General features: G+C 65.1%; 1 protein-coding gene across 1 annotated transcript in view; it reads left to right on the top strand.

Annotated features, from left to right (window-relative positions):
- KCNH2 (potassium voltage-gated channel subfamily H member 2) overlaps positions 1 to 26,718 on the top strand; it is a 176,625-nt gene that overhangs the window by 100,221 nt on the left and 49,686 nt on the right. The window contains exon 5 of the mRNA XM_045004310.1: positions 2,292 to 2,506. Coding sequence (XP_044860245.1) covers positions 2,292 to 2,506 — 215 coding nt within the window. The remainder of the gene's footprint in view (positions 1 to 2,291; positions 2,507 to 26,718) is intronic.

The raw sequence follows: 26,718 nt of genomic DNA, 5'->3' as shown, positions 1-26,718 counted from the left end.
CATGGGGTCTGTCCCACCAACGCGGAGCCCTGGGGCACTGGCACGGGCTCAGTCCTTTCCACACCCAGCCCTGGGGCACCGGCATGGATCTGTCCTCCTGTCACGGAGTGCGGGGGAATCAGGGCCCTGCACCCCCCACATCCTGCGATTCCCCGGGACTCTCAGCCAGCCAGTGACACCGGAGGTTTATTAGCCGACAGGACACAGTCCCAAGCAGGGCTTGTAGGTACAGCCAGGACCCCTCAGCCAGGTCCCTCGGGGGGGCAGGGAGCTTAGACCCCAGCCTGGGGTTCCCTCTGCTTCCCCAGACCCCCCTCCAGCCGTCTCCCCCAGCTCCTCCCCCCCCGGCTCCTCCCCCAGCCTTTGTCTCTTTCCCAGGCAAAGGTGTCATCTGGCCCCACCCCCCCTCCTGGCTCAGGTTACAGGCTCAGGTACCGTCCCTCACCTGAAGTCACCCCCTGCTCCCCCCCCCCATGCAGACAGCCCAGTAAAACCAGACACATTCGCAGGTCAGTCCACCCCGCTCCCTACTGCATCACACCTGCCCACATCCAACCCTGGGGTGCCGGCACGTGGCCAGTGTCACGGACTGACAGATCGTGCCCACTCGTGGCCCCGTGCGCTCCGTGGGGGGGCCCCTTTCAGGGCGACAGCCCTTCTCGGGGGGCCGCTCTCTGCCGGGGTCAGGCCCCTCCACCTCCTGGAGCCGCACCTCTCTGAGCCTCAGCACGTCTGTCTCTGCCGTGGGCCCCTCAGGGAGTCCCCTCGCTCCGGGCCCCCTGGGCTTCCTCACCCCCGAAGGGGTGGATGCCCCCTGTTCTCTAGCCCGGAGCGACTCTCCCCCAGCGTAACACAGGAGGGTTTATTGAGCGTCTGAACCCAGCACAGGAAACTCTCCGGCCTCAGGCCTGGCCTCCCTCAGCCCAGCACATCCCAGTCCCCCTGCAGCCAGGGGGGCTCTGCCTGCTCCCCCTCTCCAGCCCCGAGCCCCCCCTCCCCCGCTTCCAGCTGGGCATCTATCACCTGCCCCCAAGCCCCACCTCTGTCCTTTGTCTTCTGTCCCAGGTAAACAGGTCGCCTGGGCCTCCTCCCCTCTCCACTTCTCCTCCCTCGGGCTGGAACCGGCTGGTCAGGTCACCGGGGTCCTCTCCCCGCAGCCCATTGTCCTCCCACTGGCCAGAACCGGCTGTGACTCCTGAGCCTGGTTTCCGGGTCCCCAGGTCCCCAGTCGCTGGGGTCTCCATCCTCCAGGCCGTCGGACGGGGTCCCGAGTTCCCTCTCCGGTCCCGTGTCCCAACAAACTCCCTCTCCCCTCCCCTCGTTAAACCAGTAACACCCGGGGACACTGAGTCCCACCCGCTCTGCATGCAACCCCCTGGAAAACACGGAAAGAACAAGAAAATCCCCCACTTGGTCACATCCAATCCACCCACACCCATCCCTGGGGCACCAGCAAGGATCTGTCCACCCCCCCACCCAGCCCGGAGGCACTGGCACGGATCTGTCCCCCCCACACCCAGCCCCGGGGCACCAGCACGGATCTGTCCTGCCCTCACACAACCCCAGTGTGCTGCACCCAGACACAGGGAAGTTCGCACAGTGCCCATTCTGCTCACATCTATGCGCAGGGGAGCTGACACGGGGTCAGTCCCACCCACACCCAGCCCCAGGACAGCTGGCACAGGGTGAGTCCCGCCCACACCCAGCCCCAGGGGAGCCGGCGCGGGGTCTGTCCCGCCCACACCCAGCCCCAGGGGAGCCGGCGCAGGGTCTGTCCCGCCCACACCGAGCCCCAGGGGAGCTGGCGCGGGGTCTGTCCCGCCCACACCGAGCCCTAGGGGAGCTGGCGCGGGGTCTGTCCCGCCCACACCGAGCCCCAGGGGAGCCGGCGCGGGGTCTGTCCCGCCCACACCGAGCCCCGGGGAGCCGGCACAGGGTCTGTCCCGCCCACACCGAGCCCCAGGGGAGCCGGCGCGGGGTCTGTCCCTCCCACACCGAGCCCCGGGGGAGCCGGCGCAGGGTCTGTCCCGCCCACACCGAGCCCCAGAGGAGCTGGCGCGGGGTCTGTCCCGCCCACACCGAGCCCCAGAGGAGCTGGTGCGGGGTCTGTCCCGCCCACATCGAGCCTCATGGGAGCCGGCGCGGGGTCTGTCCCGCCCACACCGAGCCTGGAGCCTGTCTGTGCCCGTGTCTCCTTGTCTCTAGGGCAGTTCCCAGAGCTGCTGCCTCCTGCCGGGGGCAGGGCCCTGTGTGCCCGCCTGCCCCCGACCCTCGCGCCCTCTTCTCCTCAGGGGCCATGAACAACCTGCGCAGCAGCCTGCTGAACTCCACCTCGGACTCGGACCTGATGCGCTACCGCGCCATCAGCAGGATCCCGCAGATCACGCTCAACTTCGTGGATTTCAAGGCCGAGGCCTTCCTGCCCTCGCCGGCCAGCGAGCGGGAGATCATCGCGCCCACCAAGCTGAAGGACCGGACGCACAACGTCACCGAGAAGGTCACCCAGGTGAGGCCCGTCGGGGGGCTTCCTGCGGGGAACGGGGAGCGGCTCGTGGTCTTGCCTGGCAGCCAGCTGGGGCCTGCCGGGGCGGCTGTGATGGCAGAGTTCTGGGGCACCCGGCGGGAGAGGCTGATGCTCACTGAGCAGGGGCTCGCCGGGGGGCGCTGGGCGGGGGCTCGGCAGGGGGTGCTGGGCTGCGGGGAGCGGGGCGGGGGGCGCTGGGTGCAGGCTCGGGGGGGGCGCTGGGCTGCGGGGAGCGGGGCGGGGGCTCGGCAGGGGGCGCTGGGCTGCGGGGAGCGGGGCGGGGGCTCGGCAGGGGGCGCTGGGCTGCGGGGTGCTGGGCTGCAGGCTCGGCGGGGGGCGCGGGGGAGCAGAGCAGGGGCTCGCGGGGATGCTGGGCTGTGGGGAGCGGGGCGGGGGCTCGGCGGGGGGCGCTGGGCTGCGGGGAGCGGGGCGGGGGCTCGGCGGGGGGCGCTGGGCTGCGGGGAGCGGGGCGGGGGCTCGGCGGGGGTGCTGGGCTGCAGGCTCGGCGGGGGGGCTCCCCGTTGGCAGTCAGTGCTGGGCCCAGTGCGGTTCCCCGTGGGCGCTGGGCAGACGGGGGCTCTGTGTGCGTCTCGTCCTCAGGGGTGGGGTGGGAGGAAAACGTTGGCCTGGTTTTTAAAGTTTAAATCTTGAAAAAATAAGCAATGTTGATGGTTCCTGCCCCCGGGCTGCCCGTGACTCCCCCCGCCTGGCCCCCCTGTGATGTGCCCTCCCCCCTGCCCGGCCTCCCCTTCTGCGGGGAGCAGCGCCCCCAGGTCCTGGGCCTGTGCCGAGGGCTGTGCCAGGCCGGGCGGCTGACGCTGCGGCTCACGTCCCTGCCCTCTGCCCGCCAGAGCCAGCTGCTGCCGCCTTCGCAGCCCCCCGCCCCGGCTCCCGCGGGAAAAGCTGCGTCCCAATGGCACCTCTTTGGGCTGCGCCCGCAGGAGCTGCAGCCGCCCTGGGCCCCAGCGCCACAGTGGGGCTGGGCAGGAGAGGAGCTGAGGGGTGGCCCCTGGCACTGGGCCCCAGCGCTGCAGTGGGGCTGGGCAGGAGAGGAGCTGAGGGGTGGCCCCTGGCACTGGGCCCCAGCGCTGCAGTGGGGCTGGGCAGGAGAGGAGCTGAGGGGTGGCCCCTGGCACTGGGCCCCAGCGCTGCAGTGGGGCTGGGCAGGAGAGGAGCTGAGGGGTGGCCCCTGGCACTGGGCCCCAGCGCTGCAGTGGGGCTGGGCAGGAGAGGAGCTGAGGGGTGGCCCCTGGCACTGGGCCCCAGCGCTGCCAGGCAGGTCACTGGGCCTGGCACAGACCCTGTGGAGCGAGGCCGCGTGGGGCCGTCGAGGAGAAGCCGTGACTGCACCTGTCGCCCATCGGGCTGGTCACGGCTCTCGAGGAGGGAGCGAGGGCAGCGCAGCGTGGGGAGCCCCCGGGGAGGGGCATGGAGGGGCCAGCACGCCCCAACATGCGTGTGCACATGCTGAGTGACACAGCAACACAGGCACATGTGCTCCCACACGCCTGGCCGTCCTCCTGGGAACGCGTGTGCATGCTGCCAGCACACGCAGCCACACGTGTCTGCACATGCGCCCACACGGGGACCCCCCGCGAGCTAGCCCTGCTCCTGGGCACAGCCAGGCCCAGCTGCCTCTGGGGAAGGTGGGGAGCCCCCAGGCACTGGGGCGCAGCGGCAGGAGGGACCCCAGCGTTCCCAGCAGCACCCTTGGGCAGTGAGCTCCACAGGGCTGGGCCGGGCAGCCCCCCCAGCCCCCTCAACCCCTCCCCCTGCTCCGCATGGGCTCCTTCCCCTTCAGCTGCTAAGGAGCGAAGCAGCCCCAGGGCCTTGGCAGTGAAATTAATTCCAGCCCCGCTGCTGGCGGCCCCATAATCCCCTCCCCCACCAGCTGGCGCTCACCAGGGAAGAGGGTGACGAGCAGGGCAGGGGGATCTGGGTGCTGGGCAGAGCTCAGGGAGCCGGGTGCTGGGCAGGATGCAGGGAGCTGGGTGCTGGACAGGGTGCAGGGTGCCAGGTGCCGGGTGCCGGGCAGGGAGCTGTGTGCCGGGCAGGGCAGAGGGAGCCGGGTGCTGGGCAGGGTGCAGGGAACTGGATGCTGGGCAAGGCAGAGGGAGCTGGGTGCTGGGCAGGGCAGAGGGAGCCGGGTGCTGGACAGGGTGCAGGGTGCTAGGTGCTCGGCAGGGTGCAGAGAGCTGGGGGCAGGGCAGGGGAACTGGGTGCCAGGCAGGAAGCCACATGCTGAGCAGGGAGTTGAGTGCCGGGTGCTGGGCAGAGTGCAGGGAGCCGGGGCAGGGCAGGGGGAGCCGGGTGCCGGGCAGGGTGCAGAGAGATGGGGGCAGGGCCGGGGGCGCTGGGTGCCGGGTGCCGAGCAGGGTGCAGGGTGGGAGCTGGGTGCTGGGAGCCATGTGCTGGGCAGGGAGCTGGGTTCCAGGAGCTGGGTGCCGGGCAGGGTGCAGGGAGCCGGGGCAGGGCAGGGGGAGCCGTGTGCCGGGCAGGGCAGGGGGAGCTGGGTGCTGGGCAGGGTGCAGGGAGCCGTGTGCCGGGCAGGGCAGGGGGAGCCGGGGCAGGGCAGGGGGAGCCGGGTGCCGGGCAGGGTGCAGGGAGCCGTGTGCTGGGCAGGGCAGGGGGAGCCGTGTGCCGGGCAGGGCAGGGGGAGCCGGGTGCCGGGCAGGGCAGGGGGAGCCGGGTGCCGGGAAGGGTGCAGGGTGCCAGGGCAGGGCTGGGGGAGCCGGGTGCTGGGCAGGGTGCAGGGAACTGGATGCTGGGCAAGGCAGAGGGAGCTGGGTGCCAGGCAGGGCAGAGGGAGCCAGGTGCTGGACAGGGTGCAGGGTGCTAGGTGCTCGGCAGGGTGCAGAGAGCTGGGGGCAGGGCAGGGGAACTGGGTGCCAGGCAGGAAGCCACATGCTGAGCAGGGAGTTGAGTGCCAGGTGCTGGGCAGAGTGCAGGGAGCCGGGGCAGGGCAGGGGGAGCCGGGTGCCGGGCAGGGTGCAGAGAGATGGGGGCAGGGCAGGGGGAGCTGGGTGCCGGGTGCCGAGCAGGGTGCAGGGTGGGAGCTGGGTGCTGGGAGCCATGTGCTGGGCAGGGAGCTGGGTTCCAGGAGCTGGGTGCCGGGCAGGGTGCAGGGAGCCGGGGCAGGGCAGGGGGAGCCGTGTGCCGGGCAGGGCAGGGGGAGCCGGGTGCCGGGAAGGGTGCAGGGTGCCAGGGCAGGGCAGGGGGAGCCGGGTGCCGGGCAGGGCAGGGGGAGCCGGGGCAGGGCAGGGGGAGCCGGGTGCCGGGAAGGGTGCAGGGTGCCAGGGCAGGGCAGGGGGAGCCGGATGCCGGGAAGGGTGCAGGGTGCCGGGCAGGGCAGGGGGAGCCGGGTGCCGGGAAGGGTGCAGGGTGCCAGGGCAGGGCAGGGGGAGCTGGGTGCCGGGCAGGGTGCAGGGTGCCGGGCAGGGGGAGCCAGGTGCCGAGCACGCCGAAGCCCGTGCGGAGCAGACGGTGCCGTGTGCAGGGCGGGGACGTTGCTGAGAGGATGCCACGAGCGGCTTTATGGCAGCGCTAACTCCCGGCGCGGGGACCAGGCCGGGCGGGCGGGGAGCTCCCAGACAGAGCCGTGAATTGGCTGCATGGACAGCAGCCATACAAGCCAGGCCTCCGTCCGCCCCCGTCCGCCTGCCGCACTCACTCAAGGTCACCGCGGTCGGGCTAGCCGCCAGGCCTGGCACACGGGATGCCCGCTCTGCTACGGGGTGGGGGGGATAGCAGTGCGTGGGCTGGGATCCCCTCGGGCCTACAGCTGGGCTCATCCACGCGTGTCCAGCCAGGGCCCCTCTGGTGGGCCAGAGCACGGAGTGACCCAGGAGAGCTGCGTGGCACCTGCCTGGCTCCCGCCATGCCACGGGGGGTGTCCACCAGAGCCCACTGACAGCTGGGAAGGGGCTGAGGCACATGGGTGGGAGCTGGGGGATCCAGAGCATTCGCCACCCCCTGGGGTGGGGTGGGAGGGCTGGTCACACAGAGCTCTCCCCCCCAGGGCTGAGATCTGCCCCCCTGGGGTGGGGGGGCTGGTCACACAGGGCTGCCCCCCCCAGGGCTGAGATCTGCCCCCCTGGAGTGGGGCGGGGGGCTGGTCACACAGGGCTCCCCCCAGGGCTGAGATCTGCCCCCCTGGGGTGGGGCAGGAGGCTGGTCACACAGGGCTCCCCCCCCCCAGCACTGAGATCTGCCCCCCTGGGGTGGGGTGAGGGGCTGGTCACACAGGGCTCCCCCCCCCCGGGCTGAGATCTGCCCCCCTGGAGTGGGGCGGGGGGCTGGTCACACAGGGCTCCCCCCCAGGGCTGAGATCTGCCCCCCTGGGGTGGCACCTTTCCCAGGGCTTTCCCAGCCCTGAATGCGAGGGGAGAGCGCCCCGCCTCCGAACGCTGGCCCTGCGGGGTGGGTGTGGTCTGTGGGGAGGCCGAAGGCCTGTGGCAGCGTGTGGGTGCTGCCGTGGGGCCGCGGCGGCAGCGCCTGGCTGGGGGCTCTCTGGCCATTAGGGATGCGCGGCGTGTTCCCTGGCTGGGCTGCCCCGCACTCGCTGCCGGCTGCCAGGGACACCGCAAGCTGCCTGCTCCTGGCGCTGGCGCAGGGTGAGTCAGCGGCATCAGCAATGGCCAGGGCTGGGGCAGGGGCTCCCGGGCATCCCAGAGCGCCCACCCCCTCCCCATGTGGGATGGAGCAGCGGGGGCTGGGAGGCAGGCAGTCCGGGTCCCATCCCCAGCTCGGGCGGGGGGAGTAGGGTGGGGGGGTTGGAGCAGGGGTGGGGGCTGGGAGGCAGGACGCCTGGGTCCCATCCCTGGGGCGGGGGGGAGTAGGGTGGGGGGGTTGGAGCAGGGGTGGGGGCTGGGAGGCAGGACGCCTGGGTTCAGCTCTGGGAGGAGATGGGTTAATAATGGCACAGGAGGAGGTGACTGGGAGTCTGGACTCCTGGGTCCTCTTGGCAGCTCATCCCTTGCCTCACTGGGTGACCTGGGTGAGGCCCATCCCTTCTCTGTGCCTCAGTTTCCCATCAGCAGGAGGAGGCTCGGCTGCTGTGACAGGCCTGGCGGGGAGGGGCAGCGAGCAGCCTGTGAGCCCAGGGAAGGGAGGGGAGGGGCAGGGCGGGGGGCAGGGCTGGCCCCTCCCCGTGGGTGGGTACGGGGCGGGCAGGCCAGCGCTGCTCTGCCATCTGTCAGTGTGAGCAGAGAGCCCGGCCGTGCTGCCTGCAGCTCCGGCTGCCCTGGAGAGGAGCCGGCATGTAGCTGGGTGCTGGCAGCAGGATGGGGCGTGGAGGGGACCGGGGGGGTGAGCTCACGAGGGGGGCGGCCCACATCTGAGGGCCCCAGCGCCTGCCATGTCCCAGGGCAGGAAGGACAGTGGCTCGCAGCCCGAGGGCGACCGCAAGCATGTCCGGGTGCGCCGCGCCGTCCGCATCTCCAGCCTGGTGGCACAGGAGGTAGGCGAGGCGGGCAGAGGCCAGGGCAGGCAGGGGTGGGGCACGGGGATGGGGCAGGCAGGAGCTGGGGCACAGGGCAGGGGCAGGCAGGGGCATGGGGCACAGGGCAGGGGCACGGGGCCAGGGCTGGCGGGGGGGGCAGGGGCATGGGGCCGGCAGGAGCTGGGGCACAGGGCAGGGGCATGGGGCCTGGGCAGGGAGGGGGGGCAGGGAGGGGGGTAGGGAGGGGGTAGGGGCACGGGGCCTGGGCAGGGAGGAGGGGTAGGGAAGGGCTGGGAACAGGAGGGCTGGGGCAGCCCTGGCCCTGGGGACCAGCGGGGGGGGGGGCATGAGGTCCCAGGGATGGTGCTGCCATGGCGACGGGGGTTCTCGGGGGGGGGGGACAAACACAACCTCCCCTCCCCCACATCCTGCCCCAGATGGCTTGATCTAGATTGCCAGCAGGCTGGATTGAGTGGCAGGGCTTCAGCAATAGCAGACAGGAGCGTTGTCTACCCCAGAGCACCCCCACTGCCCCCCCACTGCCCCCCAAGCCCTGCCCCCTCCCCCTGCAGAGCCTGGCACCCCCGAGCGCCCCCTCCCCTGCCCCCTCCCCCTGCAGAGCCCGGCACCCCCGAGCGCCTGCCCCCTCCCCCTGCAGAGCCCGGCACCCCCCTGAGCGCCCCTCTCCCCTGCCCCCTCCCCCTGCAGAGCCCGGCACCCCCGAGCGCCCCCTCCCCTCCCCCCTCCCCCTGCAGAGCCCGGCACCCCCGAGCGCCTGCCCCCTCCCCCTGCAGAGCCCGGCACCCCCCCGAGCGCCCCTCTCCCCTGCCCCCTGCCCCTGCAGAGCCCGGCACCCCCCCGAGCGCCCCCTCCCCTACCCCCTCCCCTGCAGAGCCCTGCACCCCCGCGCGCCCTCTCCCCTCCCCACTCCCCCTGCAGAGCCCGGCACCCCCGAGCGCCCCCTCCCCTGCCCCCTCCCCCTGCAGAGCCCGGCACCCCCGAGTGCCCCCTCCCCTGCCCCCTCCCGCTGCTGAGCCCGGCTCACCCCCGAGCGCCCCCTCCCCTGCCCCCTCCCCCTGCAGAGCCCGGCACCCCCGAGCGCCCCCTCCCCTGCCCCCTCCCCCTGCAGAGCCCGGCACCCCCCTGAGTGCCCCTCTCCCCTGCCCCCTGCCCCTGCAGAGCCCGGCACCCCCGAGCGCCCCCTCCCCTGCCCCCTCCCCCTGCAGAGCCCGGCACCCCCGAGCGCCCCCTCCCCTGCCCCCTCCCCCTGCAGAGCCCGGCACCCCCGAGCGCCCCCTCCCCTGCTCCCCTCCCCCTGCAGAGCCCGGCACCCCCCCGAGCGCCCCCTCCCCGGCCCCCTCCCCCAGCAGAGCCGGGCACCCCCCCGAGCGCCCCCTCCCCTGCCCCCTCCCCCTGCAGAGCCTGGCACCCCCTGACATCCCCTCCCCACTACCCCCCAGAGGGGTGGGGCTGCCAGGGAGCAGGGTTTCGGTGTTAGAGGTGACGGGAAGTCACGGCATCCTCCTGGTGCTGGGTGTGGCATGTGCCAAGGGAATGGCTTTGCCCTGCCTTGGGGGGTTGCTGGGTTCACATTTCAAAATCCGTGTCCCAGCAGGTGTGTGGTTGGTGGTGTTGGGTATCGGTGTAACCATGGGTGCTGGGTGTCCCTGCGCCTGATGGGTATGTGTGTCTCTGTGGCTGCTGGCTGACCCTGCGGGTGGTGGGTGTCACGGAGGTGTGGGGGAGTCAGGGCCCTGCACCCCCAATTCCTGCAATTCACCAGGACTCTCAGCCAGCCAGTAACACAGAAGGTTTATTAGCCGACAGGACACAGTCCCAAGCAGGGCTTGTAGGTACAACCAGGACCCCTCAGCCAGGTCCCCAGGTTACATGCTCAGGTATCCTCACCTTGGTATCCCCTCACCAATGCAGACAGTCTCAATAAAACTCCCACACAACATCCCCAGGTCAAGCCAACCCACTCCCTGCTCCGTCACCTCTCTCCCCCCTCCGAGACTGACCTGAGCGGGGTCACTCTGCCCAGTGACCCGGGGAAGTTCAGGGCCTCCTCTCCGGGACAGCGCATCCGCTATCAGGTTGGCGCTTCCCTTCACGTGGACCACGTCCATGTCATAGTCCTGCAGGAGCAGGCTCCACCTCAGGAGCTTGGCGTTGGCTCCTTTCATCTGGTGCAGCCAGGTCAGGGGAGAGTGGTCGGTGTACACGGTGAAGTGGCGCCCAAACAGATATGGCTCCAGTTTCTTCAGGGCCCACCCCATGGCCAGGCATTCCTTCTCGATGGCCGCGTAGTTCTGCTCCCGGGGTAGCAACTTCTTGCTCAGGTACACGATGGGGTGTCTCTCCCCCTTTTCATCCTCCTGCATTAACACCGCCCCCAGGCCCGTGTCTGAGGCGTCGGTAAACACCATAAAGGGCTTGTCAAAGTTTGGGTTTGCCAGGACTGGGCCTTTGAGCAGAGCCTCCTGGCACTGCTCGGTCCAGACCACCTTGTCTGGCTTCCCCTTCTTGCATAGCCCGGTGATGGGGGCGGCTATGGTGCTAAAGTGGGGCACGAACCTTCGATAGTACCCCGCCATCCCGATAAAGGCCTGGACCTGCTTTTTGGTTTGGGGAGCGGGCCAGTCTCTGATCATAGAATCATAGAATCTCAGGGTTGGAAGGGACCTCGGGAGGTATCTAGTCCAACCCCCTGCTCAAAGCAGGACCAAACCCAACTAAATCATCCCAGCCAGGGCTTTGTCAAGCCTGACCTTAAAAACCTCTAAGGAAGGAGATTCCACCACCTCCCTAGGGAACCCATTCCAGTGCTTCACCACCCTACTAGTGAAAAAGTTTTTCCTAATATCCAGCCTAAACCTCCCCCTCTGCAACTTGAGACCATTACTCCTTGTTCTGTCATCTTCTACCACTGAGAACAGTCTAGATCCATCCTCTTTGGAACCCCCTTTCAGGTAGTTGAAAGCAGCTATCAAATCCCCCCTCATTCTTCTCTTCTGCAGACTAAACAATCCCAGTTCCCTCAGCCTCTCCTCATAAGTCATGTGCTCCAGCCCCCTAATCATTTTTGTTGCCCTCTGCTGGACTCTCTCCAATTTATCCACATCCTTCTTGTAGTGTGGGGCCCAAAACTGGACACAGTACTCCAAATTGAGGCCTCACCAGTGCTGAGTAGAGGGGAATGATCACATCCCTCGATCTGCTGGAAATGCCCCTACTTATACAACCCAAAATGCCATTAGCCTTCTTGGCAACAAGGGCACCCTGCTGACTCATATTCAGCTTTTCGTCCACCGTAACCCCTAGGTCCTTTTCTGCAGAACTGCTGCCCAGCCATTCGGTCCCTAGTCTGTAGCAGTGCCTGGGATTCTTCCGTCCTAAGTGCAGGACTCTGCACTTGTCCTTGTTGAACCTCATCATATTTCTTTTGGCCCAATCCTCTAATTTGTTTAGGTCCCTCTGTATCCTATCCCTACCCTCCAGCGTATCAACCACTCCTCCCAGTTTAGTGTCACCCGCAAACTTGCTAAGGATGCAGTCCACACCATCCTCCAGATTGTTAATGAAGATATTGAACAAAACCGGCCCCAGCACCGACCCTTGGGGCACTCCACTTGATACCGGCTGCCAACTAGACATGGAGCCATTGATCGCTACCCATTGAGCCCGACCATCTAGCCAGTTTTCTATCCACCTTATAGTCCATTCATCCAGCCCAGACTTCTTTAACTTGCTGGCAAGAATACAGTGGGAGACTGTATCAAAAGCTTTGCTAAAGTCCATAAATAGCACATCCACTGCTTTCCCCTCATCCACAGAGCCGGTTATCTCATCATAGAAGGCAATTAGGTTAGTCAGGCATGACTTGCCCTTGGTGAATCCATGCTGACTGTTCCTGATCACTTTCCCCTCCTTTAAGTGGTTCAGGATTGATTCCTTGAGGACCTGTTCCATGATTTTTCCAGGGACTGACTGGCCTGTAGTTCCCTGGATCTTCCTTCTTCCCTTTTTTAAAGATGGGCACTACAGTAGCTTTTTTCCAGTCATCCGGGACCTCCCCCGATCGCCATGAGTTTTCAAAGAGAATGGCCAATGGCTCTGCAATCTCATCGGCCAACTCCTTTAGCACCCTCGGATGTAGCGCATCCGGCCCCATGGACTTGTGCTCGTCCAGCTTTTCTAAATAGTCCCGAACTACTTCTTTCTCCACAGAGGGCTGGTCACCTCCTCCCCATACCGTGCTGCAGAGTGCAGCTGTCTGGGAGCTGACCTTGTCTGTGAAGACAGAGGCAAAAAAAAGCATTGAGTACACTAGCTTCTTCTTCGAGTGATTGCTCCTATGCATTCCAGTCAGGTGTGCGCGCCGCGCGTGCACGGCTCTTCGGAACATTTTTACCCTAGCAACTCCGGCGGGCCGGCTGGGCGCCCCCTGGAGTGGCGCCGCTATGGCGCCCGTTATATACCCCAGCCGGCCCGTCCGCTCCTCAGTTCCTTCTTACCGCCCGTGACGGCCAGTTGGAACTGTGGAGTGCTCTCTGTCCTCCACTGCCCTAGCTCTCGCTACTGTTCTTTGTATATAGTTCGTTTAGTACTTAGTGTAGATAGTTTTTGATAGTTAATTAGTTAGGTTTTAGGATAAGGTTAAGGGGGGTATCCCCTCCCTTTCCTCCCCCGGTGCGGGCTCATGCCCAAGGCACCGGGCTTTAAGCCCTGCGCGTTTTGCCAGAGGCCTATGCCAATCGGAGATCCGCACGACGCCTGCCTCCGCTGCCTTGGAGAAGGTCACCGAACAGATAAGTGTTCGATCTGTTCCGCCTTTAAACCGCGAACTCGTAAAGAGCTGGACATTAGATTGAAACAACTCCTAATGGAGGCATCGCTCCAGCCCCCGGCACCGTCCGCGCCGGCACCGAGGGCTTCATCGGTGCAGAGCGCACCAGCGGCCCCGAGCCGCTCCGGCACCGCGGCTCCGCAGCCTCAGCCAGCGGCTCCGAAGACCCGGCACCGCTCGCTCTCGCCTTCTAAAAAACACAAACTGGCGAAGGCACTTGCTAAGGCCCGCGCTGAGGACTCAGCGAAGACGATTGCGCCACCTGCGGCCCCTGCGGTGGCCGTGCACAAGACGTGCACCGGGCCATTGACTCCGGCGCCGCAAGGGCCGTCGAGTCCGGCACCGCCACGCTCCCCGGCACCGACCGTGGTCGAGCCCCGGCTGCCATCTACGCCGGAGACATTCTCCTCGGCGCGCAAGCTAATACAGCTCATAGAGGCACCGAGCCTCCGGCCCCCGGCACCGCCGGCGCGGGCTGTCGTGTCGGCAGGAAAACCGGCCATGATGCTCCGGCCGCCCTCTCCGGACAGACGGCACGGACGACGCTCCCGGTCCCGGTCACGTTCCCGGTCCCACCGCAGGTCACCGTCCCGTCGATCGCGATCTCGGCACCGCTCCCCATCGCGGCACCGGTCGCCGTCTCGCCGTCGGTCGCAGTCCCGGTACCGCTCGTCATCGCGGTACCGGTCGCTCTCCCAGAGTCGCACCAGGTCCCGATCGCCGTCGCGTCGGCACCGACAGAGGTCTCCGTCCCGGCACCGTTCCCGGCACCGTTCCCCGCGCAGCCGCTCCCGGCACTGCAGGTCCGATTCCCGGTCGAGCTCCCGGCACCGGTCGAGCTCCCGGCACCGCGGCAGACGTTGGTCTCGGTCACCGTCCCGGTACCGTGAAGACCGGCACCGATCCTCGGCACCGTCCGGGGCCGAACTGCCTCAGTCGACGGCACAATCCATCAGCGCCTCGGCACCGCCATGGCCATCCCGCCCTGCGTCGGTCGCCTCCGCGGTGGACAGCAATGCTCACCTACCGCCTACCCCACACGGTCAACCTCAGGGGGCACAGCAGTGGGGATTCTGGGTGCCATGGGCCCAGTATGAGACTCAGGGGGTGCCGTTGCCCCCAAGAGCCCCTGCTTCCGAGCGCAGGGTACCAGAGGCGACGGTTAGCCGACCGCCCCCTTCTCCTCCACGTGAGCCTGACCGCGAGGGGACCGTGCAGCCCGACCCAGCCGACGAGCAGTCCGCAGGTCCTTCGACGGAGGCCGCTGTCCAGGGCTTGTCCTCGTCGTCCTCACCGGACGAGGCGGTGGCCGGAGCTTCTACCAAGGAGCCTCCGCCTATAGACCTGAAGGCTCACCAAGACCTGCTTCGCCGCATGGCGGCGGCTATGTCTCTTCCAGTGGCGGAGGTTCAGGAGGACGAGGACCCTATCACTAACGTCGTCGGAGCAGAGGCTCCCGTGCGAGTGGCGTTACCATTTGTACGGACAATACAGAAGAACGCCACCACACTTTGGCAGACGCCTGCGTCCATCCCTCCTACGGCTTGTGGGGTCGAGCGCAAATATTCAGTCCCCCCCACGGGCTACGAGTATCTTTATACTCACCCAACCCCGGACTCGTTGGTCGTCCAGTCGGTCAACGACAGGGAGAGGCACGGTCAACCTGCCCCTGTGCCTAAGTCGAAGGACGCGAGGCGAATGGACCTGTTAGGCCACAAGATCTACTCGGCGGGCGGCCTACAAATGCGCATCGCCAACCAGATGGTCCTCCTCGCCAGGTACGTCTTTGACATCATGACGTCCCTGGCAAAGTTTACAGAGCTCCTGCCAACAGCCTCCCGCCAGGAGTTCTCGGCAATGTTGGACGAGGGAAAGAAATCGTCCAGGTCCTCCATCACAGCCGCCCTTGACGCCGCGGACTCGGGAGCTCGGACCTTAGCCTCCGGCGTGACGATGCGGCGCATCTCCTGGCTGCAGTCCTCCACCCTGCCGCCGGAGGTGCAATATACGTTACAGGACCTGCCGTTTGACACTCAAGGTCTCTTCTCCGAGAAGACTGATTCCCGGATCCAGACCCTAAAGGACGGTCGCGTTGCCATCCGCACCCTAGGGATGCACACGCCGGCTCCACAGCGCAGGTCCTTCCGGCAGCAACCCCCCTGGTCCTTCCACCAACAACGCTACCGCCCGTACAATAGCAGGCGACCGGGTCCAAATCGCCGTCGTCCTTCCGGCAACAGGCGTAGCCAGGGCCAGGCCTCTTCCAAGGCCCCTCAGGGGTCCAAGCAGGCCTTTTGATGGGACGCTCGAGGATGGCTGGAGAGTCTTGCCCGCATGCTCGGGGTTCAGCTGACCGCCATATTTGGGGTCGGGAAGGAATTTTCCTCCAGGGCAGATTGGCAGTGGCCCTGGAGGTTTTTCGCCTTCCTCCGAAGCATGGGGCAGGGGTCGCTTGCTAAAGGAGTGGGTAGATCGGCTTATGTGGCCTGCATCTTGCAGGAGGTCAGACTAGATGATCATAATGGTCCCTTCTGATCTTGAATTCTATGATTCTATGGCCCATCACTCTCCCTACCGGATCCTACCCCTTTATTTTACAACCGCCTTACCCATTTCTTTTCGGCGTGGTCCCAATTAACAACGGACAACTGGGTGCTTCAAACAGTCCAGTCGGGATACCGCCTTCAATTTGTTTCGCCCCCACCTTCCCACCCACCCTCCCTGTCCCTCTTCAGGGACCCCTCTCACGAGCAAGTCCTCTTACAAGAGGTCCAGATTCTGTTGAGCGTGGGTGCCATAGAGGCAGTGCCTCAAGACAGGCGGGGCAGGGGATTCTACTCCCGTTATTTTCTCATCCCCAAAGTGAAAGGGGGGCTACGTCCTATCCTGGACCTTCGCGAGCTGAACAAGTACCTGCTCAAGCCCAAGTTTCGCATGGTCACCCTGGGGACCATCATTCCCTCTCTGGATCCGGGAGACTGGTTTGCCGCCCTCGACATGAAGGACGCCTACTTCCATGTCGCGATCTATCCTCCCCATCGACGTTACCTCCGGTTTGTGGTCAACAACACCCACTACCAGTTCGCCGTGTTACCGTTCGGGCAAATGCATGGCAGTGGTTGCCGCAGCCCTCCGCCGTCGTCGGATACATGTCTACCCGTATCTCGACGACTGGCTGGTTCGCGGACAGTCTCGACAGCTGGTAATGGGCCAGTTGACAAACATACTGTCCCTCTTCCGGCGACTCGGTCTTCTCATCAATACCGAGAAGTCCACCTTGATCCCGTCGCAGCGGGTGGAGTTCATTGGAGCGGTCCTCGACTCCTCGTTGGCCCGGGCCTGCCTACCGCGATCTCGCCATCAGACGATGGTCTCCCTCATCCGGGACCTCATCACCTTCCCAACCACGACGGTGCGCTCCTGCCTCCGCCTCCTGGGCCACATGGCATCATGCACGTACGTCACCGCGTACGCACGGCTTCACCTCTGCCCATTCCAGTCTTGGCTCGCGTCGGTGTACCGGCCGCATCGAGATCCCATCGATATGGTGGTCACAGTCTCCAGGCCAACCCTCGAGTCCCTCAACTGGTGGCTAGACCCGGAGGTCGTCTGTGCGGGAGTCCCGTTCCACCCTCCTCGCCCGTCCGCCACTCTGACCACGGATGCCTCAGCGCTCGGTTGGGGAGCTCACCTGGGCGACCTTCACACCCAGGGCCTGTGGTCGCCCCAGGAGCTCGCTCTGCACATCAATGTCCGCGAGCTGCAAGCGATCCGTTTGGCCTGTCGCACCTTCTGCACCCACCTGCAAGGCCGCTGTGTGACAGTGTTCACGGACAATACATCAGCCATGTTCTACGTGAACAAGCAGGGCGGAGCCCGCTCCTCCCTCCTCTGCAAGGAGGCGATGCTCCTGTGGGACTTCTGCGTGACCCACTCCATTCACCTAGAAGCGTCCTTTCTTCCGGGAGTACAGAACACGCTGGCCGACCATCTCAGCAGGTCGTTCCTCTCCCACGAGTGGTCTCTCCGTCCCGATGTCGTGCACACAATCTTCCGCAGGTGGGGGTTTCCCCGGATAGACCTATTCGCCTCCAAGGCGAACAGAAAGTGCCACCTGTTCTGCTCGTTCCAGGGTCACTCGCCGGGCTCCCTGTCGGACGCCTTCCTGTATTCCTGGAAGGATCACCTTCTCTATGCCTTCCCTCCGTTCCCGCTCGTCCACCGAGTGTTACAGAAGCTTCGGAGGGACAGAGCCACCGTCATACTCGTAGCTCCGGCCTGGCCGAGGAAACATTGGTACTCCCTGCTGCTCGAGCTCTCCGTTCGGGATCCTATCCCCCTTCCGTTGTGGCCGGACCTCATCACCCAGGATTTCGGCAGACTCCGCCATCCGAGCCTGCAATCCCTCCATCTTACAGCTTGGTACCTGCGTGGTTGACCCACGCAGAGAGGGACTGTTCGGCAGCAGTTCAGCACGTTCTGCTGGAGAGCAGAAAGCCTTCCACTCGCTCCACCTATCTGGCGAAATGGAAGCGGTTCGCGCTCTGGTGTGACCAATGAGGCCTCAATCCCTTCGTAGTCCCTGTCCCTACCATCCTGGACTGCCTCTGGTACCTTAAGGAGCAAGGTCTTGCGGTCTCCTCCTTGAGAGTTCACCTGGCAGCAGTGTCCGCCTTTCGTCCATCCGTGGAAGGTCGGTCCATCTTCTCCAACCCGATGGTTTCCCGCTTCCTTAAAGGCCTGGACCGCTTGTACCCGCCGGTGCGGCGTCCTGCCCCGACCTGGGATTTGAACCTCGTGCTGGCCAAGCTGATGGGTCCCCCCTTCGAGCCCTTGGCCACGTGCTCCCTGCTCTACCTCTCCTGGAAGACGGCCTTCCTCGTCGCCATTACATCAGCGAGGCGAGTCTCTGAGCTCCGTGCTCTAACGGTTAGTCCGCCATACACCGTCTTCCACGGGGACAAGGTGCAGCTTCGACCACATCCGGCCTTCCTCCCAAAGGTGGTGTCGGCCTTCCACCTCAACCAGGAGATCTTCCTCCCGGTATTCTTCCCGAAGCCGCATGCCTCGCCTCGGGAGCAACAGCTGCACGCCCTCGACGTCCGCAGGGCGCTCGCTTTCTACATCGAGCGGACTAAGCCCTTCCGGCGTTCGCCCCAGCTGTTCGTAGCGGTTGCTGACCGCATGAAGGGCGAGCCGATCTCCTCCCAACGGATTTCCTCCTGGGTGACGGAATGTATCCGGACCTGCTACGAGCTTGCTCGCGTGCCGCCATGCCACCTCACCGCTCACTCCATGAGAGCGCACGCCTCATCGGCCGCCTTCCTGGCCCATGTTCCCATCCAGGACATCTGTTGAGCGGCCACCTGGTCTTCGGTCCACACCTTCGCCTCCCACTACGCGTTGGTGCAGCAGTCTCGAGACGACGCAGCCTTCGGCTCCGCGGTATTACACTCCGCCACGTCTCACTCCGACCCCACCGCCTAGGTAAGGCTTGGGAATCACCTAACTGGAATGCATAGGAGCAATCACTCGAAGAAGAAAAGACGGTTACTCACCGTAGTAACTGTTGTTCTTCGAGATGTGTTGCTCCTATCCATTCCAGACCCGCCCTCCTTCCCCACTGTCGGAGTAGCCGGCAAGAAGGAACTGAGGAGCGGACGGGCCGGCTGGGGTATATAACGGGCGCCATAGCGGCGCCACTCCAGGGGGCGCCAGCCGGCCCGCCGGGGTTGCTAGGGTAAAAAAGTTCCGAGATGCCGTGCACGCGCGGCGCGCACACCTAACTGGAATGGATAGGAGCAACACATCTCGAAGAACAACAGTTACTACGGTGAGTAACCATCTTTTTCTCCACATCCTCTGTCACTAGGTTCCCTCCCTCATTCAGTAAGAGGCCCACACTTTCCTTGACTTTCTTCCTGTTGCTAACATACCTGAAGAAACCCTTCTTGTTACTCCTAACATCTCCGGCTAGCTGCAACTCCAAGTGTGATTTGGCCTTCCTGATTTCACTCCTGCATGTCTGAGCAATACTTTTGGGTTCCTGTGTGCCCACAGGTGCTGGGTGTCACTGTGGGTGTTGGGTGTCTGTCCACGGTTGCTCAGTGTCACTGCAGGTGGTGGGTATCTGTGTGCGTACCAGCACTGGGTGTCACTTTGGGTGGTGGGTATCTGTGTGCCCACGGCTGCTGGATGACACCACAGGTATTGTGTAGCTGTGTGCCCACGGGTGCTGGCTGTTACTGTGGGTTTTGGTTATCTCTGTGCCCCTGGGTGCTGGGTTTCCCGGCGGGTGTTGGGTTTCTGTGCCCATGGTTGCTGGGTGTCCCTGTGAGTTTTGCATATCTTTGTTGCTGCAGGTGCTGGGTGTCACTGCGGGTGTTGGGTATTGTGCCCATAGGTGCTGCGTGTCCCTGTGGCTGGTGGTTATCTGTGCCCATGGGTGCTGGGATTCCCTGCTGGTGTTGGGTATCTGTGTGCCCATGGGTGCTGGGTGTCAGTGTGGGTGTTGGGTATCTCTTTGCCCATAGGTGCTGGGTGTCACTGCGGGTGTTTGGTATCTGTGTGCCCGGGGGTACTGGCTGTTACTGCGGGTGTTGGCTGTCTGTGTGCCCATGGGTGCTGGGTGTCAGTGTGGGTGGTGGGTATCTGTGTGCCCGTGGGTGCTGGGTGTCAATGCGGGTGGTGGGTATCTGTGTACCCCCGGTTTCTGGGTTTCAACACGGGTGGTGAATATCTGTGTTGCTGCAGGTGCTGGCTGTTACTGCGGGTGTTGGGTGTCTGTGTGCCTGTGGGTGCTGGGTGTCACTGCAGGTGTTGGGTATCTGTGTGCCCATGGGTGCTGGGTGTCACTGCGGGTGTTGGGTGTCTGTGTGCCCGTGGGTGGTGGGTGTCACTGTGGGTGTTGAGTATCTGTGTGCCTATGGGTGCTGGGTGTCATTGCGGGTGCTGGGTATCTGTGTGCCCGGGGGTGCTGGGTGTCATTGAAGGTGCTGGGTGTCTGTGTGCCCGGGGGTACTGGCTGTTACTGCGGGTGTTGGGTGTCTGTGTGCCCATGGGTGCTGGGTGTCACTGCGGGTGTTGGGTGTCTGTGTGCCCATGGGTGCTGGGTGTCACTGCGGGTGTTGGGTATCTGTTTACCCATGGGTGCTGGGTGTCACTGCGGGTGTTAGGTATCGGTGTGCCTGTGGGTGCTCGGTGTCACTGCAGGTGTTGGGTATCTGTGTGCCCATGGGTGCTGGGTGTCACTTTGGGTGTTGAGTATCCTTGTGCCCATGGGTGCTGGGTGTCACTGCAGGTGTTGGGTATCTGTTTACCCATGGGTGCTGGGTGTCACTGTGGGTGTTGAGTATCCTTGTGCCAGTGGGTGCTGGGTGTCACTGCGGGTGTTGAGTATCTGTGTGCCCATGAGTGCTGGGTGTCACTGTGGGTGTTGGGTATCTGTGTGCTCGTGGGTGCTGGGTATCCTTGTGCCCATGGTTGCTGGGTGTCACTGCAGGTGTTGGGTATCTGTGTGCCCGTGGGTGCTGGGTGTCACTGTGGGTGTTGGGTATCTGTGTGCCCGTGGGTGGTGGGTGTCACTGTGGGTGTTGAGTATCTGTGTGTCCATGGGGGCTGGGTGTCACTGCAGGTGTTGGGTATCTGTTTACCCATGGGTGCTGGGTGTTACTGCAGGTGTTTAGTATCCTTGTTCCCGTGGGTGCTGGGTGTCACTGCAGGTGTTGGGTATCTGTGTGCCCGTGGGTGCTGGGTGTCACTGCGGGTGTTGGGAATCTGTGTGCCCGTGGGTGCTGGGTGTCACTGCGGGTGTTGGGTATCTGTGTGCCCATGGGTGCTGGGTGTCACTGCGGGTGTTGGGTATCTGTGTGCCTGTGGATGCTGGGTGTCACTGCGGGTGTTGGGTATATGTGTGTCTCTGGGTTCTGGGTTTTGAACGGGGGTGGGGGATATCTGTGTGGCTGCAGGTGCTGGCTGTCACCATGGCTATTTGGTATCTGTTTGCCCGCAGTTGCTGGGTATCACTGTGGGTGTTGGGTGTATGTGTGCCCATGGCAGCTGCGTATGTGGGTCACTGTGGGCGTCGGGTATGTGGGTCTGTGATGAACTGGGAATGTTCTTAATGTTTCCTCTGAATACTGTGTGGGTGTGTCAGTGTCCCCTATGCAGTTCTTAAGTATCTAGGTGGTGGGATAGGGGTGATGGGTGCAGAGCCCTAGAGGGCAGGGGTGATGGTGCCTGCACAGAGAATGCCGACACCCTGTCTGCTGGCAGGTGACGGCCTGGGCCCCTCCCCTGCAAAAGGAAGAGATCCACCAAGGGATCATCCCCCTTCTCCTCCCAACCGTCCCTTTCCAGGTCCAGGGGTCCCCTCACTCTCCTCCCATACAGCAGCTCGAAAGGGAAGAACCCTGGGGGTATGTGGGTTGCATGAGCATCGGGTATCTGGGTCGCGTGGGCGCTGGGTATGCGGGTCGCGTGGGTGTCGGGTATGTGGGTCGCGTGGGTGTCGGGTATGTGGGTCGCGTGGGTGTCGGGTATGTGGGTTGCGTGGGTGTCGGGTATGTGGGTCGCATGGGTGTCGGGTATGTGGGTTGCGTGGGTGTCGGGTATGTGGGTCGCATGGGTGTCGGGTATGTGGGTCGCGTGGGTGTTGGGTATGTGGGTTGCGTGGGTGTCGGGTATCCGGGTCGCGTGGGCGCTGGGTATGCAGGTCACTGTGGGCGTGGGGTATGCAGGTCACTGTGGGCGTGGGGTATGCGGGTCGCGTGGGCGCTGGGTATGTGGGTCGCGTGGGTGTCGGGTATCTGGGTCACGTGGGCGCTGGGTATGCAGGTCGCGTGGGCATCGGGTATGTGGGTCACGTGGGTGTCGGGTATCTGGGTCGCGTGGGCGCTGGGTATGCAGGTTGCGTGGGTGTCGGGTATCTGGGTCGCGTGGGCATCAGGTATGTGGGTTGCGTGGGCGTCGGGTATCTGGGTCGCATGGGCGCTGGGTATGCGGGTCGCGTGGGTGTCGGGTATGCGGGTCGTGTGGGTGTCGAGTATCTGGGTCGTGTGGGTGCTGGGTATGTGGGTCACGTGGGTGTCGGGTATCTGGGTTGCGTGGGCATCGGGCATGCGGGTCACGTGGGCGCTGGTTATGCGGGTCATGTGGCCGTCGGGTATCTGGGTCGCGTGGGCGTCGGGTATCTGGGTCACGTGGGCGTTGGGTATGCGGGTTACTTGGGCGCTGGGTATGCGGGTCGCGTGGGTGTCGGGTATCTGGGTGGCGTGGGTGTCGGGTATGCGGGTCGCGTGGGCGTCGGGTATCTGGGTCACGTGGGCGTCGGGTATCTGGGTTGCGTGGGCGCTGGGTATGCGGGTCGTGTGGGTGTCGGGTATCTGGGTTGCGTGGGCGTCGGGTATCTGGGTCGCATGGGCGCTGGGTATGCGGGTCGTGTGGGTGTCAGGTATGTGGGTCGTGTGGGTGTCGAGTATCTGGGTCGTGTGGGTGCTGGGTATGTGGGTCACGTGGGTGTCGGGTATCTGGGTTACGTGGGCATCGGGCATGCGGGTTACGTGGGGGCTGGTTATGCGGGTCATGTGGCCGTCGGGTATCTGGGTCGCGTGGGCGTCGGGTATCTGGGTCACGTGGGGATTGGGTATGCGGGTTACTTGGGCGCTGGGTATGCGGGTCGCGTGGGTGTCGGGTATCTGGGTGGCGTGGGTGTCGGGTATGCGGGTCGCGTGGGCGTCGGGTATCTGGGTCGCGTGGGCGTCGGGTATCTGGGTTGCGTGGGCGCTGGGTATGCGGGTTGCATGGGTGTCAGGTATCTGAGTCGTGTGGGTGTCGGGTATCTGGGTCGCGTGGGCGCTGGGTATGTGGGGCGCATGGGCGTCGGGTATCTGGGTTGCGTGGGCGCTGGGTATGCGGGTCGCGTGGGCGCTGGGTACGTGGGTTGCGTGGGCACTGGGTATCTGGGTTGCGTGGGTGTCGGGTATCTGGGTCGCGTGGGCATCGGGTATGAGGGTCGCGTGGGCGTCGGGTATGTGGGTCGCGTGGGCGTCGGGTATCTGGGTTGCGTGGGCACTGGGTATGCGGGTCGCGTGGGTGTCGGGTATCTTGGTTGCGTGGGCGCTGGGTATGCGGGTTGCATGGGTGTCGGGTATCTGGGTCGCGTGGGTGTCGGGTATCTGGGTCGCGTGGCTGCTGGGTACGCGGGTTGCGTGGGCGCTGGGTATGCGGGTCGCGTGGGCGCTGGGTAGGCGGGTCGCGTGGGAGTTGGGTATCTGGGTCGCGTGGGCGCTGGGTACGCGGGTTGCGTGGGCGCTGGGTAGGCGGGTCGCGTGGGTGTTGGGTATCTGGGTCGCGTGGGCGTCGGGTATTCGGCTCTCATGGGCGCTGGGTATCTGGGTCGCATGGGCGCTGGGTACACGGGTCGCGTGGGCTCTGGGTACGTGGGTCGCGTGTGCGCTGGGTACACTGGTCACGTGGGCGCTGGGTACGTGGGTCGCGTGGGCACTGGGTACGTGGGTCGCATGGGTGCTGGGTACGCGGGTCGCGTGGGCGCTGGGTACGCGGGTCGCGTGGGTGCAGGGTACGCGGGTTGCGTGGGCGCTGGGTAGGCGGGTCGCGTGGGCGCTGGGTACGTGGGTCGCGTGGGCGCTGGGTACGCGGGTTGCGTGGGTGCAGGGTATGTGGGTCGCGTGGGCGCTGGGTACGCGGGTCACGTGGGTGTCGGGTATCTGGCTCGCGTGGGCGCTGGGTACGCGGGTTGCGTGGGCGCTGGGTAGGCGGGTCGCGTGGGCGCTGGGTACGCGGGTTGCGTGGGTGCAGGGTATGTGGGTCGCGTGGGCGCTGGGTACGCGGGTCACGTGGGTGTCGGGTATCTGGCTCGCGTGGGCGCTGGGTACGCGGGTTGCGTGGGCGCTGGGTAGGCGGGTCGCGTGGGCGCTGGGTACGCGGGTTGCGTGGGTGCAGGGTATGTGGGTCGCGTGGGCGCTGGTTACGCGGGTCACGTGGGCGCTGGGTACGCGGGTCACGTGGGTGTCGGGTATCTGGCTCGCGTGGGCGCTGGCTATGTGGGTCCCGTTGGCGCTGGCTATGTGGGATGCCGCGGGCGCTGGGTACGCGGGTCGCGTGGGCGCTGGGTACGCGGGTCGCATGGGTGTCGGGTATCTGGCTCGCGTGGGCGCTGGCTATGTGGGGCCCGTGGGCGCTGGCTATGTGGGATGCCGCGGGCGCTGGTTACGCGGGTCACGTGGGCGCTGGGTACGCGGGTCACGTGGGTGTCGGGTATCTGGCTCGCGTGGGCGCTGGGTACGCGGGTCGCGTGGGTGTCGGGTATCTGGCTCGCGTGGGCGCTGGCTATGTGGGGCCCGTGGGCGCTGGCTATGTGGGATGCCGCGGGCGTTGGGCACGGAAATGTTGGGTACAGCAGAAGCTCAGCGTTGCGAGCCCCTGGCGCCCGGAGGTTGTTGCTCACGCTGAACACAACGTTGTGGTTCTTTGCCACGTTTCCAGCTGAGCGGCGGCTTCACACACTTTGCTGCGCACACACAAATGCTGCTTTAACCAGCCTCATGGGAGCTGGACAAGCCCAGAAACAGGTCTGTTATGTTGTCGTTTAACCGCCCCCCCCCCGTTTCTCGCCGTTGGCCTTTCACGGGGGCTTTTCTTTGTGGCGCTGTCCCGGGCCCAGGCTGGGTGCTCCGGAGCCCCTTGCACCACGGGCACCACGGTGGGTGTCCGCGCCCCCAGCCCCTTTCCCTCCACCCGTTCCCCGCCTCGGCCCCGCCCCCATTCCAACCCCGCCCCCAAAGTCCCTGCCCTAACTCCGCCCCCACTCCGCCCCTGTTGGTCCCTTTCCCCAATCCCGGCCCTGGCCCCACCTCCTCCCCCTCCCTCCCCGCCCCGCGAATCAGCTGCTCCGCGGCGCAAGCGCTGGGAGGGGCAGAAGCAGGACGCGCTCGCGGCGGAGCTGGAGGTGAGCTGGAACACGGGGGCGGGGGGAGCTGCTGGGGGTGCTGAGCACCCACCAATGTTTTTCCGTGGGTGCTCCAGCCCCGAGGCACCCCCAGAGTCGGCACCTATGGCTCACACTGAAGTCAGACAGTGACTCTCCTCAGAGCGCGCCACCCCCCTGGGCTTCAGCGCCTCCTGGGTCTGACCTCGGAGCCATCAGCCCCCTGCTCACCCCGTGAGCGCCCCACACCAGAACCGGACACCTGGGGAGCCTCCCACCCCCCGAAAGGGCCCTGCCCCCCGCTCTGCAGCCAGCCTGTGACACAGACAGGTTATTAGTCACGGGGAACCCAGCGTAGAGCAGAGCTTGTTAGCACAGGAAACCGGCAGTTACAGCCAAGTCCATCTTGGGGGGATCCAGAGCCCTGGGCTCTCCCCCCTGAGTCCCAAACCAGACTGACCCCTTCCAGCTGCCCTGTCTCAGGGCTTTGTGTCCCTCCCCCCGCGCCCCGAAAACAGGTCACCTGGTCTCTGTCACAGAGAAGGGGGCCTGATCATCAGTTGCCAGGATACAGCGTGTCTCCCTGGCAGCCAGTCGGCATCACACCTGCCCTCTACAGGCGTCTGCAACGATCACACACCCTGATCCCACCACCTAGACACTTGGATAACACATAGGGGAAACTGAGGCACACACAGGATTCAGAGAAAACATCAAGAACATTCCCACTTCCTCACACTTTGCTGCTGCCTGATTGCGAACTGCTGGTGCCAAGTGAGGTGTGTGGTGGACGGGTCAGTTTGTAACTCTGAGGTTCTACTCACTGTGTCCGGGTCGCAGAGGTTGTTGGTATCTGGATTACTGTGTGTGCTGGGGCATGGAGGGTGTTGGGTATCCAACTTGCCGTGGGCTTTGGGTCACCTCATCGATGCTGCTCTGCGGCGGGTGTTGGATGACGGCAGGGTTGGGTTGCTGAGCAGCGGTGGTGCTGGGTGCGTGGGTTAGTGTGGCTATTGTGGCTGTGTCAGTGATACCGTGCTAGCCGCCGGCACAGAGACCCACCTGCCGATCCAGTTTCATGGCAATACAATGCCCTGTTGTGAGCAGGGTGAGCTCAGCAAGGAGAGCCAAGGAGTGAAAGGAAATGGAGCCCGTGGCTGGCTGTCAGGACCGTGTCTGGGGACACGAGTGGTGATACACTGCTACAGCTGCTCTGCGAGGGGCATGTCCACAACCCCAGAGCTCCCAGCCCAAAGCCCGGCTCCCCAGCCAAGGGCGCTGGCACTGCTGGGCACCTCGGCAGGTGAACAGCGGCTCGTGGGCTGAGAATGCTGTGTGTGTCTGTGTGCGTGGGGGGTCACCGTGTATCAGGAGGGGATGTTGCGGTGTCTGTGTGTGTCTGTGTGCGTGTGGGATCTCTGTGTGTATCGGGAGGGGGTGTTGTGGTGTCTGTGTGTGTCTGTGTGCGTGGGGGGTCACCGTGTGTATCGGGAGGGGATGTTGCGGTGTCTGTGTGTCTGTGTGCGTGGGGGGTCACCGTGTGTATCGGGAGGGGCTGTTGTGGAGTCTGTGTGTGTCTGTGTGCGTGGGGGGTCACCGTGTGTATCGGGAGGGGATGTTGCGGTGTCTGTGTGTGTCTGTGTGCGTGTGGGATCTCTGTGTGTATCGGGAGGGGATGTTCTGGTGTCTGTGTGTGTCTGTGTGCATGGGGGGTCACCGTGTGTATCGGGAGGGGATGTTGCGGTGTCTGTGTGTGTCTGTGTGCGTGGGGGGGTCACCATGTGTATCGGGAGGGGCTGTTGTGGTGTCTGTGTGTGTCTGTGTGCATGGGGGGTCACCGTGTGTATCGGGAGGGGATGTTGCGGTGTCTGTGTGTGTCTGTGTGCGTGGGGGGTCACCGTGTGTATCGGGAGGGGATGTTGTGGTGCCTTTGTGTGTCTGTGTGCGTGGGGGGTCAC

Source organism: Mauremys mutica, chromosome 2 (assembly GCF_020497125.1).
Source record: "Mauremys mutica isolate MM-2020 ecotype Southern chromosome 2, ASM2049712v1, whole genome shotgun sequence".
NCBI lineage: Eukaryota > Metazoa > Chordata > Testudines > Geoemydidae > Mauremys > Mauremys mutica.
This window is presented reverse-complemented; position numbering and strand designations above follow the sequence as displayed.